The following is a 20,966-nucleotide window of genomic DNA, read 5'->3' as shown; positions in this document are numbered from 1 at the left end:
GATTGAAAAGAAGCTGAACCATCTGTTTCCATCTGTTTGGTTTTGCAACAGTTTTAGACCAAGTAAAGCTAGTACTTTTAGACAGGTCTTTACCATTTCTCCCCTAGAGCACCTCACACATCCTCTGTTATACATGGGTCACAAGCCTGGTAATAGGATGCATTCCTAAATACAAGCTTACCCAAATTAGCAAGTTATCAATGCTGAATGGTATATTTGTAGGTTTTTTAACTTGCAGGTATTAAGATAAATAGGCATTCTGTCTTTCAAGTTTATTTTAGAGCAACTGGTTTAAAATGCTACAGAACATAAAACATTTTGGAAGTAATTATTTAATTGTTCAAAACCACGCACCATCAACTTGTTCTTGAAGTGGGTTATAAAATTGAAAATGCAAGTACCTGTTGGTTCAGCAATGCCATTCAAAACATGAAACAAAAGCTATGGTCTTCTTCCTCATCCTTACCTATCAAAGAATATGAATACAACAAACGTGTTTTCAGAGTAGAAGCAGCCACCTTGATTTTCTGCTGAAGACATTTAAATTACATATGACCTGGAGTCTGAAATTCAGGAAGAACTACACTCCTTCCTCAGCCCAAGAAGTGAAGTAGTGTCCACATGAGCACCAGCTATGCAACCCACCACTGCAGCTGACAGGGCTTTAAAAAAGTCACAGCCCCAGAAAAGAGCCACACTCCCCTTGCCTTTTCCTCCAACTATGGCCAGGGGAGGGTAGAAGTGACTTCCTTCCCCATTCCCAGCCACACTTTCCCTTCTCATCAGCTCATGCAATCCTGCAGACACAGGCCCTTGCAGAACACACTTTTCTGGTGGCAAATCAAATCACACTGCTGAGTTGCACTGTGGGCACATAAGCACTGTACCAATGCAGCGGAAGCAGTTACAGCATGCTGCTGGGGACAGCAACAGTAAGACCACAAGGTTGGAAACATCTGACAGCTTGACTGAATACAGTTCGATACAAAAGTACACCTTAGCTGTTTCTTCCAGATGAAGGAAGCTGGCAAAACTTCCTAATTACATGAGACAGCAAGGAAGTGAAATTTGACTAAAAGCATATCTACTCTATACTCAGCCTCCCCAGACAATGATTCCATTTTTAATATTAAAGTGTCATGCCTTCTCTTTCAAGTTTGGCTGAGGAAAAGGAATTGCATAACAGCCAAGCAAAACTGTCTGAAAGAGACATAGAAAACAACCTTTAACCCCAACAGATCCTAGAAAAACAGAAAATCTCCTTTATTCAACACAAATTTAAAAACCAAAAAAAGAACAAAAAAACCCCACTCACCACAATCTAAAATTTGCATTTAAACAAAGATACAGCAAAACTTCAACATAAAAAGCTTCTGTAGTGGCTAGCAGAAGGCAACACAGAGCTCTGTAGTTCAGTTTAAGTGCTTAGGTGCCAACAGAATTAGGTGACTAAAAGCATGGAATAGGAAACACTAAAGAACTAGCATTCGGTCTCACTGAACTACTTTTAGGTTTTGTTTATTTAGAAAGAGTGCAATGATGACAGAAATTATCTCCAAGTCCACTGTTCTACAACCTCCATGTCCTATGCGGTTTACCGCATAAAATCAAAACTAATCACAAAAATACCATTTAGAACACTTCGTGAAATACACTTTGGATTGTCTATGAACCTGACACACAGCGGATGCCCGCCCACATTAACTACAATTAAAAAACATACTTAATCTTACAGCATCAATTTACCTAAAGAAGCACCTATCAGTTTTAAGAGAGCATGCTAAAAATCTCCACTAGACTACTGTAAAAGAAAAATTGATACACAGGAACAGTAAGTCATCAGTGCTGCAAACACTAGGATCATCAACACGCATCTTGTGTAAAATAGCAGTTGCTCTCAGACCAAACGGCATTGTACTTTTTTTGGCAAGACAAACTTAACTACTACGTTAATTATGTGCACGTGCAATTCGCGTTGAGGAAAATTATTTCCTCCACCAGTCAAGGGGACTGTTTTTCTGTAGGGAGGAGGAACAGGAATATTATGCAAGCATTAAGAGCTACTGAACAGAAGATTTCATTCGAAATTGTAACCTTCTCTTCTAGGCAGCTTTAAAGTGATGAACAGTAGAGAACAATAATGTACAGAGACACAGACAATTAAAACCAGCAAAGGTACGTAGAACTGTCAGCTTGTCTGGTTTGATGAGCGTGACAACAGCAGCAAAGTTTAACCTGCCATAAACCTCTATATTCTGAGCGTGGCTTGACAGAGATCTTCAGAGAATCAGTGTCTGCAATTCCTCTGGTTTGCAATGTACTATTTCCATACTTTTCATAAACAGGTTACTTAGACATAAGGTTCAGGTGCCTTCATGGAAGTAACAGATGAAGAAAAATTTCCACAAGAAAAGCTGATTCTAACAACGACTTCATGTACTGCAGTGTGTCTGGTTTGTGATACCATTGCAACAAATATTTGAAAATCTTGACAGTCTTTCTACAATGATGCTTTGCTTAAAAAAAAAAAAAAAGAAAAAATCCAAACCTATAAAATTAGTTTTCTTATAAATATGAAAGGCCTGCATTAATAACTACAGGTTGGGAAAACAGAAATACATATTTGCATAGAACAGGCCAACAAATTTCTGTAATGGAGAAATTATCTTGCATTACTTCTTCCGGTACAAAATCCCAGCATCTTCCAGATGAGAACTGCAAAACAGGGATTTCAAGGGTTTATCAGCTGTTCTCAATGGAGCTGCAAATGCTCTGCTTGTGGAAATATGTTTGAGAACAGACATAGTTATGTTTTCTAATGTACAGAATATTTCTGAACTACAGGTATTTGAAGGCTTGCTAGCCTTCACAGAACTTTCCTACACAACATTACGATGCTACTTAACAGGCTAATAAAAGAGAGCCAAATAGAACAACCAGTAGACAATGCCAGGAGTTTAATTTGTAAAAGAGAAAGCAATATATAGCATCAGCAATAGCACTCTGTGTCTTAATTTAGCAGCAGTGTTCACTCTTGGCTGCAGAATCACAGCTGGCACCTCTAACTTCTCAAGCAATATGCATGAATGATCAGAGTCGTATGCCTAGGCAACAGTTCACAATATTAAAGGGCACAAGAATAAACACACCTAAAGATTACCTACCGGAAACAAAAGAAAGCTACTAAGAGGAAGATGACTTACAGCTGGGAGAAGAGTAAAGACACATGAAAAGATAACACCAAAGGGAAAAGGTCCATATTCTACACCAGAAATAATTTATACCATATAGCATATAGCATACTTACTTGGAAACCTACAGCAGCAGCTTGAATTCAAAGCACAGTTCTGTAGTTTACACCAGCCTTTCTTCCCACAAAAAAAAGAAATAATAATAATAATAATCCTATACAAAATTCACAAAGACAGCAAGGCAGAACCTTGACATAACTTCTTCCATTATAGCTCTATCCGAGAGCCAAAGCATATCACTCCTGGGAGGAGCTAGACTACACATTAGAACACCTACTCTTCCATTAGGAAAGCCTGAAAACTCAGATAACTTTTTTTTTTTTGAAGATTTGCTATGACATTTCATTCAAAAATAAGTTATTAACACAACCATAAAAATTCCAAAGGGGAAGCAAAACTTCCACATGGCTTAGTAGCTACAAAGTGCATCACTTGCTACACACCACACTGAGTTTTTTTCCTACAGTGACCATATATCTGACCATTCTAGATAAGTATGTTCTTTACTGACAGATGCACAGCAAACAAGCAGCACAAGTCAGTAAGAGAGTTCAAGAGGAATGTAACCAAAGCACTGGTATAATAGAAACAGGTTTGTAGGTGTACCTGTTCAGGCAGCAATCTGTATTCCTAACAGACAACAATCCTGCATCACCATTCTTTCCCTGCTCACCACAGTTATCATTTCACTCAGGGTCTTATCCCTTTGTACTTACACCTTGTTCCCATGACAAAATTCATTCTCACCCTAATTTACCAGCACACTTCCAAGACATAAATTAACACTCACCAGTATGACCTCCTCTGTACTCAGCAGAAACAAGGGAGGAGTAAACCACACAACAGAAGACAAAGCTATGTGGGTGAAGGGAGAAAAGCAGAGTAAAGATGACATGTACCTTCCATAACTTGGCTCACTATGTCAGAAGACAAGCAGGAAATCTGTCACATCCATTTTCAAACCAATATTCACAACACGGACACACCACGTGCATCTTCCCACATGCAAGTGCATCTGCACTGCAAGTTATGTCCATGAGCTGCCACATGCTTTGAGAGCTGTAGTCAAAAGGAACATAAGGGACTGTAATAGAATTGTTGGGGAAAGAGGAAAAGGAAGAGGAAACTACACTACATATCACAGAACTGAAGATGCAGGAGGCAAAACTGACAAGAAGCCTTTGATTACACAGTACCGTTCCTCTCGCTTTACTGGAAACTGAAGGGAGACTGATGGTGGATGCTAAAGTCCAATCTCAAGCTACAGATGCAAATATGTGATGCAGCCTCTCCCCCCCTCTCGAGGGAACCTGACATTCACAGTGATATCAGCTAGAACCACCAGTACCTCTGCAGACAGAGCCTATTCCAAAATGTCACTGGCTTTCCAGGTCTAGCCTCACTCCCATCCCCTCAAACCCTCTGCTATAAAATACACCCAGTCTAACCATACTGTCCTTCTCAAGCATGTATGTTTAAATTCTTTCATATCATCCCTCCCATACGGTCATGTGGCCCTGTAACACTGTATTGCCACTGCTAGCAGCAGTAAATAAGCTCTGCAGTACATTTGCAAGGCCTTAGGACTACAGCTACTTTGTCAGGCTACTTTGGCTGAACTTTTCTTGACCTGCCTGCAACTGTTCCTTGATTTAGCTGTGACAGCAATTTCTCTAATTGACGAGGTGCCTATGCCTACTTGCTTCTACTTTTGTTTACTAAGGCAGGCTGCAACCAGAGTCTCATATACAGAGCAGTAACAAGCAGTCACTCTGTACAGAATGAGATATTCACAGCTCTACAACGATGTAGTATAGAGAAATACAGCCCTGATATAGCAGCAGATGCCTTGAGAAGTGGAGGCACAGGACTGAGAGGAGAGGCATGCAGGCATGGATAAAGAGACAGCCTGTACAGGACTCAGCGCTAGACATCCCACAACTCACCAGAAATTGACCAAGAGAAACACAGGCCTGGACAAAGCCATTTTTAGGGGTAACAAACAAGAAAGAAGCATTATCTTATACACAGTGCCTTTTACATATTTGGATGAGACACAGAGCTGCAAACCAATGAAAAGCAAAGGCACATTAACAAGCATATAAAAACATCTCAGGTGGATCCTAGAGTGATGAAGATAAACCATCAATATGAACAACCATACTGCTCCTCATGAAGGGCACTGATGCTGACAACACGCTGTTGCAGCTTACCATCACCAGGATGAAATCCTAAAACTCAGAGCAGCAGTGAGGGTAAATGTAACCATTTCAACTGAATTACTGTTCTCTTTTTTTCCTAACAATTAGATCTGAATTAATAATCATTACACTCCCAGGATTTCAATTATTCTAACAATAAATTCTTGGCCTCTCTTTTAAGGTATGCCTCCATTTTTCAGCACAAATGAGATTTTGTGCACAGCACCCAAGAGAGGCCTGTACTCAGTACTTTACAGACCTAAAAAACAATGTGCAGAGATACACAGGATAAGGTATCCAGTAGGCACCAAGACTCTCAAAGCATTCCTGCACACCAGTCACTGTCACTAGAAAGGCCCTGAGCAGCAGAGCCTCAGCACCCTAAGCCTTCTGCACGACTCTGGCGTTTACCACACTAGGTGCGAAGATGAACACTAGGCCACCTTTCCTTTCGAGCACAAAGATCCAACCCTTCCTTCTTCCTTCTCAAATCACACTCGATTCATTTCCTCACCAGAGCTGCTCCCAAGATACACCTGTGAAATATAAGCTGATAACAGACACTAAGAAGCAGCATACGTAGTACGGCAAAAGGTGCGAGGAAAAATAGTCAAGACAAGCAGAACACTTCACTAGTTAAATACTCACTACTCTAGAATGACCAGAAAAACTGAACCAGTTTGCACCCTAACACGGTAAAGTGTAACAACTTTAAGTCACTAACATAAACATCTTATTACAATATACATACAGGTAATAAAGAATACTTAGAGAGAAAAACTTCATAGGAAATACTTTCATATGAGAAGCAATGACTCAAGAAGGATACACAAACGGAGCAGTCTAGGTAAGGAGAAGTTGTGATTTCCACTTCAAACACAGTTGAAGATATGAGTTTTCATTTAACTCCTTGTCAGTATTAACAACTAAAACCACTCTCCAAATTGGTTCTAATATTTGGTTTTGTTATCTTACAGTGACAAATAACAGTATGTTCTCTCTTGCTTCTGTAAATACACACAATGTCATTCAGTCAGTGTTCCATATGGTTAATACAGCTGCCAAAAGGATCCTTTTACACAAAGAAAGTTCAGAGATGGAGCAGTACCCAAGATGTCATGCACATAACCACAGAAGTGATCCTCTTTGCTTATAATCACTAAAATATCCAACATCTGCATTTATTAAACACGTACAAGTCACCAAGTTATAGCGTGACCTATAGCACTGTCTCCCATTAAAAAAACGAAATGAAACCCAAACACTTCAGGCACTGCAACTGTACCAAACAGCTGTTTTTAGCTGACAACCGACATCGGCTCTCACAACCAGCAGCCACTGCTCTCGGACAAGCGCCGAGAGCCCCGGCGAGGCTCAAGGAAGCAACATGCAGAGAAACCGCAAAGGCGGCGGCGGCAGCAGCAGCAGCAACACAGCCGCTCCAGCACCAAGCGACAAGTTTCTCTCGCCGCCGCCGCAGGACACCCGCCCGCCCGCACAGTGCGGCCCGGCCCGCCGTATCCTCAGGCCTCCGGTGCCGGTCAGGCCCGCACGCGCAGCCAGTACCACTCCACCGGGTGAGGAACACGACCGGACCTTCCGCGCGGCCAACGTCCGCCGGGCCGGGCCGGGCCGGGCCGAGCTGGGCCTAGCGCGCCCCGCCTGTCCGCCACCTCCGACGAGGCCGCGAGCCCCTGCAGGCCTGACTCAGCGCCGCGACACCGGTGCTCACCACCACCGATGTCAGCAGCCCAGGGAAAGGGACCGAGGCGAAGAGCCGCCATCCACCCTACCTGTCCTCGCTCTTGTTCTTCTGCTTCTTGCCCATAGCGGCAGCCCCAGCGCTTACCCCGCACCTCAACACCAGCCGCCCGCCTGCGCGCAGCCCCGTGCATATGGGGAAAGCGACCGCCCCCACCGCCGCCGCCCGCCCCTGACTTGCGCCGCGCACGCGCCCGCCCCGCCCCGCCTCCACCGCCGTCCCGGCCTGCCACGCGACGAGCGGCGGCCGCCACCGCCTCCCCGGCCGGGCACCGCCTCCGCGCGCTGGCGGCCCCTGCCGGCCGGAGGGGGAAACGGGCGGCGCCGCTGGGACGGGGACCAGCATCAACTAGGTTGGAATAGGCCTTCAAGATCATGAAGTCCGACCTTCACGCCGGGACTGCCAAGGCCCCCACTCAACCACGTCACCGAAGGCCTCATCTACATGGGTTCTGAACACTTCCAGGGACAGTGATTCCACCACTTCCCTGGGAAGCCTGTTCCAACACCTGATGGCTGCTCTCAGGGTTTGCATTGACCAGACACAGCAACATCGGCTTTACTTCCACCAGTTCCGTTCTTCAGGCAGCCTTGGCAAAGGTCTAAGCAATGCCCCAGATCTGCAGGCTCCATCCCACCTTCCCAAAGGGCCACATTTGCTCCCTGCTTGGCCATAAAGAGAACAACCAGATAGTCAAAGTAAACACAGCTGGGAAGCTTTTATCCAGAGGCAAACAGAACAGTTAGGTCCAACCGGGCAAATGGAGCGGCTAAGAGGAAAGCTTTCAGGGCACATGGCAAGCAGGCAGTAGCTGAGGTGTGGGCACTGCTCCATGCACCTCAGCATCTTTCCTCTGCTCACAGCTTTGCTGGCCCGTCATCCCCATCACTTACCCCCACTGGAGGTGAGGTGTGAAAGACAAAATGGTACCATCTGCCCTGTGGTGCCTGGCCTCCCACCAAAGCAGGGGCATGGAGTAGGCAGGGCTCAGTTGTACCTCGGTGTAAAGGATCAAACTCAGCTCCATTGACAGGAGAGGTACACTGACAGGGAGCTGGGCTGCCGGGCAGCAACATCAGCCAGGTGTTTCCTTCTCTCCTCACCACATTTTCTCAGTGTACAGAGATTTTTCTCCCTCTCCCCTCCAAGTAACAGCACAGGAGCTGAAACAGTGCAGCATTCTCTTGCAGGGGAGACTGAACAGTGTTGCTGTAGGACAGGAAAAAACAGGATGTAGACACACAGACATGTGGCACGGAAGTCAGACAATTCAGCACTGACTATTACAGCGGGGGGGGAGGCTGTCAGTTACAACCCCATCTCCTCTTGGTAATGTTTCTCAAGAGCAAAGAAAGATGGGGCAGGAATAACAATGATAATGGAGATCTCAGATATCACAATATTTAATATGCTTTGAGAACGGCACATTTTCTGTCATTGTCATAGAATACCAGGTTGGAAGGGACCTCAACGATCACCTGGTCGAACCTTTCTCGGCAAAGCATGAATCAAAGTCATAGCCCCGTTACAGTAATTCCCCTGGCAGACAGAGCAAGCCTCACTGCTCTCTTCATATTCTAGCCTCAGGATCACCACCTCCATCTTGTTTCTCTCCCTAAAGCCCTCAATTCCTACTTTTCTCCACCTTCATACAGCTGTACTCCTTATCGGCCTTCCCACCTTGGGCACCCAGCAGACTGCAGATAAGACCAGAAGTTTATCTTCCCGCCCCACCTTCCCCATCAGCATAGTGCACCACCGGTAAATCAGATTTCCAGGAAACAAGAAAGCAGAACATTTGGGAGTTTTTTAATCACACTTTAATATCCTGTTATTTAAATCTGCGCATCTTCCAGCGCACTTGCAACAAGAGCAGCAGAGACAAGCCCCGGCCACTCCAGCACGGCCCTCCTGCTCTCACCAGGCCTGCCGGAGCGCCCGCCCGAGCCCCGCCTGCCCTCACCGAGGCGCCCTTACCTCACGGCATCACTCGAGGGGCCTAACCCTGCAGCTCCCGGCCGTTACGACCCAGCCGCGTCCCGATTCTCTGCGGGGGCTCGGCCTCACACGCCCCAACCCCGAGAAGAAATCCATAAGGAATCCCCCAGGAAGGCAGCGGCAGTACCCCTCAACTGCCGTTTACAACCGCCTCACACTTGAGCTGAGGGAACGGGCGGGGCTTCGCAGCGAATGGGTGTGTCCTGCCCAGCCCCAGAATCGCTCGGTCCGCGTTCCAACGCTTCCGTCGAGCGGGTCACAGGAGGGGATAGGCGGAGATAGGCCGGTGCGCAACGCCGGGAGGAGCGCGATTGCTAACGGAAAGAAACAGGACGGGACCGGACAGAACGCTGCTTCTCCAGCGGTACCTCCCGTCGCGGTGGAACCGCGGGGCGGAAGCGGTGGGGCCGCGGCTGAGCCCCGCCCCTGCCGAGGGGCAGACACACTGAACCCCGCCCTCCCGGCTGCTGCCTGCGGGTACAGCTCCCTCTCACGCACCCATCGCGGCGCATGCGCGTTAGGCTGTTGAGGAACGTGGTGGTCAGCGCTGCGTGCGCTCTCGCGAGACTTCAGCGGGGTGCGGCCGGTGCGAGGCGGGGAGTGGGGAGGAGGGCGTGTTGTGCGCGGCAGCGGAGGAAGAAGGGGAAGAGGAGGGGTGAGTGCGTTTGTGGTCCATGGCTCCGGCCGCTTGTGGTGGGGGGTACCGGGGCTGGGAGAGGGTGAGGCTTTCCCTGGATAGCTCGTAAGAAGCTGGATGGGTGGGTGTGTGCGCGCGCGGGTCCGTTCTTTGTAACGGCTCCGCAGTGCGGGTCCTCCTCACTCCGCGGCGCCCCTCGGCCCCGTTACGGGCCGTGGGTTGGGCCCCCAGCGCCCCTCTCTAGCAGAGCGGGCAGGACCCCGTCAGCGTTGCTGAGCCCCCTCGGGAGCCAGCCTCGGGCGCACCCCCTCGCAAAGTAGGAAATGCTTATTGGCACCCAGGCTTCCGGGGCTGGGGGAGCCGGGAGTCCTCTGAGGGCCTCAGGCTGTGGTGGGCATTGGCTGGTGGTTTTATGTTTTCCTTCCTGTTTGCTTGGAGGAGGAGCCTCGCTTTGCCTCAGCTAAGCAGGTTTCTTTTTCTCCCCTGAATACCTAGCGGCTTTGGATGTGCGCTAGCAAGCTTCTTATTTACTATGTAAAGGCAAGAAAGGAGAAAACATTTGTGGAGAGACTTGGTAGTTAGCAGCCTCAGAGGGAGTCAAGATGAGGCGCTGCAGGTCAGAGCAAGCGTGGTAGTGACACGTGTGGAGTGTGTCAACAGGCTCAGCACTGCTGAGGTTGTTTTGCGCTTGGAGTGCTGCCGTGATGTTGATACTTTGCCCATCGCTATTTAAAAAGCTTTCTTGCGTCGGCATGCAAGGTGTTTTACAAAGCTAATGGCACTGGTAGTTTGGTTCTTTTGAAATACAGCCAAGAGTAATCTGGAACCCAAATTCACGTCAAATCCATGTCCCGCAGGTTGAGAATCTGATTAGGGTGCCTGTGTACTGCCCCCATTTTGAAACCATCACTCGTGACAGTAATGTTTTTTTGTAATGTAAGATTATTGGGGAGAACAATCAATTACATTGTCCCAGCTCTTCATGAATACCAGTCTTAGTATCTTGTGCATTTTGAAGTGCTTGGGCAGGAAGACCTTTACAGAGGAATGATTTTAGCTGTGTTTCTTCTCACAACAGTTAGGTAGTTGTTGGGGGTTTTTAAATCCTTTTGCTGGCTGCCATAGGCTGGTGTTTGCAGTAGCAATTTTGTTGTACTAATTGAAGCAGTGTACTGGCCTAAAGCATTTGCTGCTGAGCACCTTGTCTTTCTTTTAGCTGAGGAGCATTAATCCAGATTTAAATATGTTAATCTGCATCAGGTAAACTTTTGATAGCTACCTACAGACTGAGCATTGCTTTGACTTACTCTGGGACATCTTATACCTCCTCTCATCAGCTTGGAGCTTTCCGATTATATCTTCTAGTTTCAGAATATTTATTAAAGGTACATGGATCTGGCTTGGCCTGAGAGTTCCTTGGAACTGATGAATTCTACTTCTTTATATTGACAAGTAATTTTCAGTTCCTTTGTGCTTTCAATAGCTTATTTTGTGACTGAGAGAACAGGGCTTGACTGGTATCTTTGTTGCCGTCTGTGTTCAACGAGAAAGTATTTTCCAGGGGGAGTTGCACTATAGAAAAGAACAATCTGTTATCTTCAAATAGCATAGCATTTTGTTTCTCTGCAATGTGAACTGCAAGTAAAAGAGGTCAGGCTTTTAATTGTTTGTATAAATGTTAATTCCATGTATCACTGTTCCTACAGCTCTGAAGAGATCACTTTCTAGTTAAAGATGGCTGCTGATACTTCTGTTGACATACTTCAAAAAGTTCTGGAGAATGAAATCCTTCAGACTACCAAGGTTGTGGAAGAACATCTGGATGCTGAAATGCAGAAGCTGGACCAGATGGATGAAGATGAATTGGAACGCCTTAAACAAAGGAGGCTTGAGGCGCTAAAAAAGGCCCAGCAGCAGAAACAGGTCATTCCTATAGTATTATAGACTCTTGATGTATACAGTGTAACAGACTTCTTGGAAATCCTGGGGAAATTTTGCATGTGAATTAAGTGGTTTGGAGTTGTTTGGGTTTTTCTGTTTGGTTGAGGGTTTTATTTCTTCCTCACCTTTCTGTACTTACTAATTTTAAGTTACTCAGGAAAGCAAATGTCTGTCAATGTGTGCATGCTTTGAGTTTTTTAACAGGAGCTGAGAACAACCTCTGTTATCCTTTACAGTAAGGGTAGGATGAAGAGTTTCATACAAAGATTTGTGTGTGTCTTTATTCACTGACCATTGCTGTCTGGAAATGCAAGCATTGTAAGCAAACTAATCATAAGCCTTTAGGCCCCTTAAGCTTCTGAAATCAGGAGGTTGTTACTTATGGCATGTAAGTGATGCATGCCATTCTCTTAAGGGTAGAAGAATGATACAGAGCTTTTCCTTGTTAGTAGGGTGAAATCATTTATCACAGTCCTAACCCAATGACATGCCTTTTTATGACTGCTCATTTCTTCTTACAGGAAAGAAATTCTGCTTTCCTCCCTGGCGTACCTCATGCTAAACTGTGGTCTTTGTGCTCCCCAAAAAGTCTCTTTGAACATAGTTCACAGTCTGAATTGGGAGTAGGGAAGCCATAGGTTTCTTAGCTTACTCCATCTAAGCAAAACCAAACCAAAACAAAGAAATAGAAGGGGTTGGGGGGAAGGTGACTGGGTTGAAAGAGATGTTCTAGCCGTGATGGAACCCATAAAAACTAATGCCATGCTCTGAAATGGGAATGCAGTAAAATGACATGGCATAGTTGGTATCCTGGAGGATGGCAGGGTTAGTGGCTTTGATAATCTAAACATGGAAGTAGGGAAAGTGGCGTACTTTTTGCTTGGCTTCAAAAGTTCAGCTTATTCTAGTGTTTTCCTTTTTGAGAAGTCATAGCACTTGGATGTGAACATGTGGTAGTTCTCATGCAAAAAACTTGGTTATGTCAGTTGATCTTAAGTCACTGTTCTCATGCATTTTCAAATACAAATTTGAATTAGCATACTACCCTGTAAAAGGTGTGTGCAGCCACACTGGTCTGGAAGCAGAGGGGAAGTAATGTATATCCACTGTTGAAGAATAAGTCATTTTTTGATTTGCATCACGATGACTTCTTCATGTGGTCATACCTCTGTACAGCATCCAGGAGATTTTGTTCTATGCTAGTATAACTTAAAGGATATTTTTGATTTGCTTGGATATTTTTGATTTGCTTGGATATTTTTTCCCCCCGCTCTGCTAAGACAGAACTGCAAGATCAAGAACAGTGATTTATCTATACTTCTTCCCCACCCCCCATTAGAAACTAAAATTTTTTGTCAAGTTTTGTTGTTCTGCACTACTTCTAATAATTCAGCTTAGTGTGTAGTTGCTTTAGTTACTAACTTTCAGTGTTGTAGAAGCTCATTTGTTTGTTTCTTTCTCAAGTGCATTAGCTTTTTCTAGACTGTATTTGCACACCTAATCAGACAGGTGAAGTTGCCTGGTTGTTTTTCCATGCATTTTCTGATTAACGGTATGAATGGTTCTCTGGAAGCCTGGCTCATACTAAGATACCTTTAGTATCTGTGACAGATAAATGTAATTTGCTGCAGGTGAGTTAGCAGGCTTTCTTCTCTTTTTTTTTTTTTTTGTTTCATAGAGAGTTAAAAATGGAAGAAATCTATTTTAAAACATGTAATGACTTGAATAATTTCTGGACAAGAGTTCTGTGAGTTTACAAAAACATTTTAGAGAGAGTACCCCAAGCTGTCGATAAGCAGTTTTCAATTGCTGAGTTTTCTGTCATTGGTTCTCTTTGAACTAGTCTAGTCTTACTGAGAGGCTGCACTCTAGAAATTTACGCAGCTCTGCGAGATTTGTATTGCCAAATAGGTAAGACCACCTTACTGTTGAACCACCTATCTCTTGCTGAGAAAGAGGCAACCCAAAAGTATTGTCTAGCCTGGTGGTATTTGTGTATTTTCAGGACAGATCTGAAGGGGAGAAGTAATTTGTTTCTCCTTCTATGAAATGGGTTTCCACTATAGGTCCCATCTTTAATTTTTCTTAAAAGCTGTACATTTTGCATGTAGGTGCAGGACTAACATAATCCATGCTAATTATTTCCTCTTATGTTTTCCAAAAGGAGTGGCTTTCAAAAGGACATGGAGAATACAGAGAAATCCCAAGCGAGAGAGACTTTTTCCAAGAAGTCAAAGAAAGTAAAAACGTGGTGTGCCATTTCTATAGAGATACAACATTCAGGTATAGTAAATAAGCTGTGCTCAAGAAACCTTTTGTTTATAGATGTCTACAGAAACAGATACACTCTTTTGTTCTTTCAAATTCCACAAATAAATAGGCATTTTTAAAATAATCATATTCTTTCATTTTCTAATTCTCATTCCCTTCTCAAGACATTTGATTTTTAATTTTTTTCTCATTCCAGTTAATCTTTACATGATTTGACAACAATTAATACTCTTAAATAGTTGATTAGAATATAAATGTATAACTTCTTTGTCCATATTTGAGAGAGTGCTGTGTTTCATTGTTTAGTTTGAGGGAGCCATGTCTCTGAATGTAGTGATTATATGATAGCAACATTTCAAAAAATTGCTTTGGTTGTTCTGGACAGTCCTGACAAGCAAAAAATAAAAATAGAATAAAAAAATTGTCTAGACATTTTCAGAGTTTAACCTTTTACTTTGAGAGGATGTGGATACCAATTGCAGCTCAGCTGCTTTCCCTTTGCCTGTCCCCTTGTGATTATGTCACAATTCCAGGGTGTGAGATGCCTAGACCTGAGAATATGTCCTGACTCAGAACTGGAATCTAAAAATAATATCTCCCACTTCCTTGGAAGAATGTCGGAAGTTCTGGGTTGTAGGCTGTTCCTCAGTGGGTCTGTCTTGGTATCTTCTGTTAAAATGCAGTTGTAAAGTAAGAGTAGTTTGTTGAAGGAAGAGCCAGTTGTCCTGGTTTTGGTGTTGGTTGGTCATGCTACCCCCTACCCAAGGTGTTATGTTCTCTCTAGCTTACAGAATATATATAAACTGAAACAGCCTCAATGTGAGAAACTGAAAGAGGTCAAAGCTGCATTATGTCAGAGTGAGGCATCTGTATCCTACATTTCTAAGTTAAGCACTGAAGCTTCAGAAATATGTGAAGCAGTTGTATCTGGCTAGCTTTTTCTCAAGTTGAAAGACTATCTCTGAAGATTAAGTAGATTAGAACAGGTTTGTGTTGTTTGTTTTCTAGTTTCATGAATCAACAAAATCTATACACTCAGCAGAAAGAAGAGAAAGTTCTTTGTGAAATGTGTCATGCTGACAACTAGCTTGAAGTTAGTGTGTCAGGTTTACCAGCCACACTATCAAGTTTTCATCCTTGCCCACTGCAGCTTTTTGATCTGCTTGGCTCTCCTCTGGAGTTGAGGGACAGTCACATCAGAGTTCATGCAGCTAAGTCAAACCATTTAAAGAAGACAGTCCAGAAAGTTGAGGTTGCAGGTGGCAAGTCTACAGATCTCTGCCATCTGACAAGTATTTTGAACAGTTCATGTTACTGTCCCTTAGCTGAGAATAATTGTATGCTCATTCCTATTCCATTGCAATAGAAAAGTGAACTATTTTTGCCTGTAGCACTACTGAAGCAGACTGTGCAAATCGCTTATTTTTATTTTCCAGTACAGTGAGTTACCACATCTCAGTTGTGGGGGTGGTGACTGAAAAATACCAAAATGCTGCAGCATGTTGAGAGCACTTTTCTGGCAGTGTGAAGTTTCTTATGGAGGGATTTTTCCAGCTGACAGGCTGTGAGCTAGAGCAGGAGTCGGAGGGAAACTTCATCAATAAATACGGGCCTCAAGAAACGAGAGAGGCCTTCAGATGTATGTGGGAGTAATTAGGAAGGAATTAGAGAAATGGATGGTGTAATTGTGCAATAAAGGTGCTCCAGGCTGTTACTCTAGTAGTCATCAAATCCAGCTACCTTTGCAACACAGTTTCTCTTTAAACTAAATTCTTAATTGCAAAGGTCATATTGGAGGAGTTAATGTGGTAGAATTAGCTCTTCACTGTTTAAACTTTCTCTAAAATGCTTATTCTTCAGCTTATTGAGTCTAACACTTTTATGTGTTTTGGGTTTTTTTTCACAGGTGCCAAATAATGGACAGACATTTGACTGTATTGGCAAAAAAGCACATTGAGACAAAATTTGTGAAATTAAATGCTGAAAAGTCTCCTTTCTTGTGTGAGAGACTGCGCATCAAAGTACTTCCCACTCTAGCACTGGTAAAAGACGGAAAAACACAAGACTATGTTGTGGGTTTCACTGATCTTGGTAACACTGATGACTTCACTACAGAGACCTTAGAATGGAGATTAGGCTGTGCAGATGTAATTAATTACAGGTAATTAACTGGGTAGTGATTGGTTTATTTTCAGATCCAGTGTAAGGAGAAGGTGCTTGCAGACAGGAGGATCTGTAATATTTTGTATCTTTGATACACTGTATACAACTGACACTAGGCTGAGAAAGTTGGGGCTGTTCAGCCTGGAGAAGGCTGTGTGGAGGCCTCATAGCAGCCTTCCAGTATCTGAAGGGGGGCTGTAGAGATGCTGGGGAGAGACTCTTCATTAGGGACTGTAGTGATAGGACAACGGGTAATGGGTTAAAACTTAAACAGGGGAAGTTTAGATTGGATATAAGGAGGAAGTTCTTTACTGTAAGGGTGGTGAGGCACTGGAATGGGTTGCCCAGGGAAGTTGTGAATGCTCCATCCCTGGCGGTGTTCAAGGCCAGGCTGGACAGAGCATGGTTTAACAGGGAAAGAAGTATCTCCTTGTCTGAGTACTGAGACGTTGTAATGAGCATTGTGTTGTCCTTTCTGTACAGTAACAAAAATAAACCCAGTTCTTGGCCCTAAGGTGTACGAAGTAGCTGTAGTGCTTTCATGTGGCCTTTCAGAGTCATGCATCTCATGGGATCCTTTCTAAATCAGCTGTGTAATCTTACGTGTTACACTTGCAATGCAGTAAAGCTTGAGCATTTTTAATTCATCAGAAAACGTAGCAAGTTATCCTTAAACTGCATCCTAGTCCATAGTGCATACATGAATTCTGGTTTTCAATAAACAGTACAGGAAGTGAAAGTAAGTTGCAGAAGTGCAAATAAATCATGTGTGTTGCACTATAGTATAATTAGCAGAAATCCCACATTTAAGACTACAGGATGGAAGGTAGTAGTAGATAACTCTCAGCACAATAGCCTAACTTTACAGGAGGATAACTTAACTTTCTGCTTTGCTTTCCAGTGTGGCTAAAACATTGTCTTTTTAAGTTAATTTTGCTCTTTTGTTTTGGGGGAGCATTATTATTTTAAATTAATTATCTGAGTTTATTTCAGTCTCTAATTTCCAAATTTTTGGAAGAAGTATTGTATCTTAAAGAAACTGCTGTTCATTTTAGTAGCTGTTGGAACTTCAGATAAAATGACTGAAATGGAAATCTATAATTCAAAACAAGTGGTAAACAAGTTCAGAAAAGAGCAAATACACACAGGCATCAAAGACAGTTTGGGTATGTCTGTGCTGGACAGCAACAGCTTTTTATAAGAAAAGTCTTTCAGTGGAGTTGTACCAAGGTAGACCTATGTATTCCACTCTTAGAGCTCATTGTGAAGTGGGGAAGTTTTGTTCTTTGTTCATTTTGCCAGGTCGTGAGTTTGGTACCCTGGCTTTGCAAAATGAACCACAACATCTACACAGCCCAGGAGATCTGTTGGAAGCATTCATCTGTGTACAAATGTTGCATTTCCACACTCTGATTGTAATGTCCCATGCTCTGGAGCTCCTGAAAGGAGATAGTCCTCCTCAGAGCCTAGAAACAGTTCTTTTCTTTCAACCTGTGGGATAGGTAGATGGTAAAAGGATATATTATATTTAGGGAAAGAAAAAAAAAAACCAAACAACAAACTGTTAGGTCACATTGTTTGACTAAAATCAGGATTCACGTGGTGTATTGGCTTATTACTGACATGTAATCACCAGCTGGCAATCAGTGAACTGTTGATTCGGGATCAGTATCAACAAAATGTTACTTGCAAAATGTTAATACCTACACATTTCTAAACATCCTGCCATAGCTATTTCCATATGGTTCTAATTGCTCACTTACTGATAATAAGATGCAAACCCCTCACGGGTGATGTGAGTGAAAGCATGCACACACCCTTTTCCAAGCAAGGGGCAGGCATACCCCTCCTGTAAGAGATGTGGGTGCTCCAGCTTTCTGCAAATGCCTGCTGTTCCCAACAAGCCATGGATGTGCACACTGTTGAGGGAACCCTACAAGGTCTTGCATTCACACTGTGAATCCTTCCATAGTCTGCTAGCTGGAGTGCAATATCCAGTAGAGAAGCTGCTCTGTGGCTAGGAATGTAAAAAGTGACTTGTGGCAGTACAAAACCCAGTTTATATGTTTCTACTCCAAAGTCACTGTTACAGAATTTTAGCTGCTTCTGTACTTCTGGCTTCTCATTTGTGTTGAAAAGTCTCTCTGATTCCCTGGTTACTGCCTAATCAGTTAGGTGGGAAAGGACTTTCAAGGTCATCAAGGCCAGCTGTTACCCCAGGACTGCAAAGTCCACCATAAGCCATGTCACTAAGGTCCTTCTTGTAGTCTGGCAGATGGATGTCTTTAGTTTGCAGCAAAAGCCCTTCCACATAGGTTTTTTCTTTTCTTTTTTTTTTTGTTTTTTCTCTAGAGCCCCACTCACAGCTGCTGTTTATGTGCACACTCCTGTCTTAAGTACAGTTACTCAGGCCATTTTGTCCAGGATGTGTTATGCCAGCAACACCGCAGTGCTGCTTATGGTGGCTGTAGGGAGTAGGGGTTGTGTTCTCTTACAATGTTTTCCTGAAGAAGTGGGTAATGAGAGCTGCTGCTTGCTGTCTGCATGAATATGGCTTTAATCAACATGTCTTACTCTCTTTTTCTCTAGTGGTAACTTGATGGACCCACCTTTTCAAAGTCAAAAGAAATTTGGAACAAGCTTTACAAAGTTGGATAAGAAGACCATAAGAGGAAAGAAATATGATTCAGATTCTGATGATGACTAGAATGGCAGCTATATGTATTTATAAATCATCTTTTGTTTATGCTTGGTACATTTCTAAGGATGTTTTTTATACAGCTTACCGCTTTTCATTACATCTGCACATAATGCTCATTTTTCTATACAGTTTTATACAACTGAGTCATAGCAGAAAAAAGCTTAACTATTTTATTTTTCCTCTTTTGGAAGTCATTTGTAATTAAAAAAAACTGAGTCCTTCTAATTAAATACCATGGCAAATGATGAACTCTGTCTTAAGTATAAGTTTCTGAAGAGTTTTGAAGTAGCTGTTAGAAACAGCTGTACCAAGTCACACCAAAGGTCCCTCTGGCCCAGCATCCAGTGTCAGTGGCCAAAAGCAGATGCACAACAAAGAATAAAAACAGAGTGAGGAGATAATAATGCTTTCCCAGAATATACTTGAAGCAGTCTGTGATGCGGGGAACTCCACATCTGAGAGCATTTGCTGGTTAAAATCATGGAAAAAAATCTCTTTAAATCCTCATCCTAGCATCCATATCATATGGCAAGGAGTTCACAGTTTAACTGCTGTGTGAAGAACTACTGTTATTGCCTTTCTTGAATCTGACAGTTCGAGGGCTTTATTTTTTTGTTTGCTGATTTTCTTCATAAAGGGAGATAATAGACACTTTTAAAAAAGATTTTTCCTTATCAGATCCTCTCCAGTTGTCTTTTAAAATCTGTTATTACCTATCAGTAAAGCACTGTAAAGTGATCAGTAAAGGAATTACGCATTTTAATAAATGATTGCTTATCTTATGGTGCCATATCATGATACTAAATAACTCAACTATGTTGCACTGTAAGTTGTAAAAACAGTCGTAACCTCTATGGATTCTGAAATAGATGGTCAAGGGAAATGGCCTTTTATCATCTACGTACGCTGCATGTTAAAGCTGATACAGAGGGTAATAGCACATAGCAACAAGCATATTGAAAATAGCCTTGTTCACGGGTTTGTATAATTCTGTGGTTGTGAATGTGTGGATTTTATAGCAGGTGCTTTGTACAAGAGAGTAGAATAGAGAAAAGTGTTTGGGAGAAACCTTGATCTGTTAAGTTTAGCTATAGAGCCGTATACTGTGTACTGTTCTTCAGTAATGGACAGAGTTTTCAAGGGAGGATTTCCTTGGAACACAATGCAAAATTTCGGGCTAGGTGAAGAGCTGAAGAGTGTTCTTTTCATTTTGGAGAAAAAAAAAACAAAACAGTAAAATAGTTTGCTTTGTGCTGAAGGACCCTTCTGAGGTGGTACTTTGAATCCAGTTGGTCCAAAAAGCGGTGAAGTGGGTCTTGCTACCTTGTAGTGGAGAACACTTGTGATTGGGCCAGCCCAGCAATATATCTCTGTAAGTAAGTTTAAAAAATTATATTTTATTTCTGTTCATGTACATTGAAATAAAATTATTTTAATTCTAATGCTGACTTTTGCATCCTTTCAGATAGGTGGTCCAGGTGCTGCGGGCCATTTTTTTTCTTTCCATCAGAAAGTTGCATGTGCTCTTTCTGGATTCCTAGCAAACTGCATACAGTTCTAACATTACAACATCATGTTGAGAAGACAGCCAGCTTAAGATGTACACAGCTGCCTGCTAATCTACTAAAAGCATAAAGCAGGCTTTCTTTGAGTTGATCTCTTTAATGCACAAACTCTCAATGCACTAGAAAGGGCTTAATTCTTTTTTTTTTTTTTCCTTAATCCAGTTGCATGAAATCCCATTTAGGAAACCAGTGTTCCAACAGTATTCTTAAGAGTGCCTTAGCAGGACTCATCTCCGAGTCCGAATTATGTTGAACAGGTTGTGGCAATATAAAATCATGTCTAAGGTAGTTGAGTGCTGTGTGAAAACCTGGGCTTGTCAGGATTCTAGCATGCTGCATTATTAGAGGTTATTCAGTTCCATGTGTGAATAGCCCCATTACAAACTTGATGTAAATCCTAGGAAGAGTCTGTGGTTTCATGTCACTTCAGCTGCTGATGTTTTTTCTAGGTTAATCTTCCTTCCGAGGACCTCTTC

The 20,966-nt window shown here is 43.1% G+C and overlaps 2 protein-coding genes and 1 long non-coding RNA gene across 5 annotated transcripts in view; 1 reads left to right on the top strand and 2 right to left on the bottom strand.

Annotated features, from left to right (window-relative positions):
- Positions 1-7,373, bottom strand: part of EIF5B (eukaryotic translation initiation factor 5B) — a 36,787-nt gene extending 29,414 nt beyond the window's left edge. Inside the window, exon 1 of the mRNA XM_065677685.1 lies at positions 7,246-7,373. Within this exon, the coding sequence (XP_065533757.1) occupies positions 7,246-7,280 (35 nt within the window). The 5' untranslated portion in view covers positions 7,281-7,373. The remainder of the gene's footprint in view (positions 1-7,245) is intronic.
- A 534-nt stretch (positions 7,374-7,907) lies between these two features.
- On the bottom strand, positions 7,908-9,713 carry LOC136013587 (uncharacterized). The gene is made up of 2 exons (XR_010612286.1): positions 9,192-9,713; positions 7,908-8,423 (listed from the first exon to the last, which is right to left on the bottom strand). It is a non-coding gene; the product is annotated as an uncharacterized LOC136013587 (long non-coding RNA).
- On the top strand, positions 9,082-20,367 carry TXNDC9 (thioredoxin domain containing 9). 3 transcript variants are annotated; one of them, XM_065677687.1, is made up of 5 exons: positions 9,082-9,689; positions 11,556-11,772; positions 13,955-14,073; positions 15,968-16,222; positions 18,814-20,367. In XM_065677687.1, the coding sequence occupies exons 2-5, from the start codon at positions 11,584-11,586 to the stop codon at positions 18,929-18,931; spliced, it is 681 nt and encodes a 226-aa protein (XP_065533759.1). In that variant the 5' UTR covers positions 9,082-9,689; positions 11,556-11,583; the 3' UTR covers positions 18,932-20,367. The 3 variants fall into 3 exon arrangements, with proteins under 3 accessions (XP_065533759.1, XP_065533758.1, XP_065533760.1); XM_065677686.1 differs by lacking the exon at positions 9,082-9,689 and adding an exon at positions 9,762-9,867; XM_065677688.1 differs by lacking the exon at positions 9,082-9,689 and adding an exon at positions 9,913-9,931.
- Positions 20,368-20,966: the final 599 nt, after the last annotated feature.

The sequence above is a fragment of the Lathamus discolor genome, chromosome 4, assembly GCF_037157495.1.
Source record: "Lathamus discolor isolate bLatDis1 chromosome 4, bLatDis1.hap1, whole genome shotgun sequence".
NCBI lineage: Eukaryota > Metazoa > Chordata > Aves > Psittaciformes > Psittacidae > Lathamus > Lathamus discolor.
Note: the sequence above shows the minus strand (reverse complement) of the source record. Positions and strands in the feature narration are given on the sequence as shown.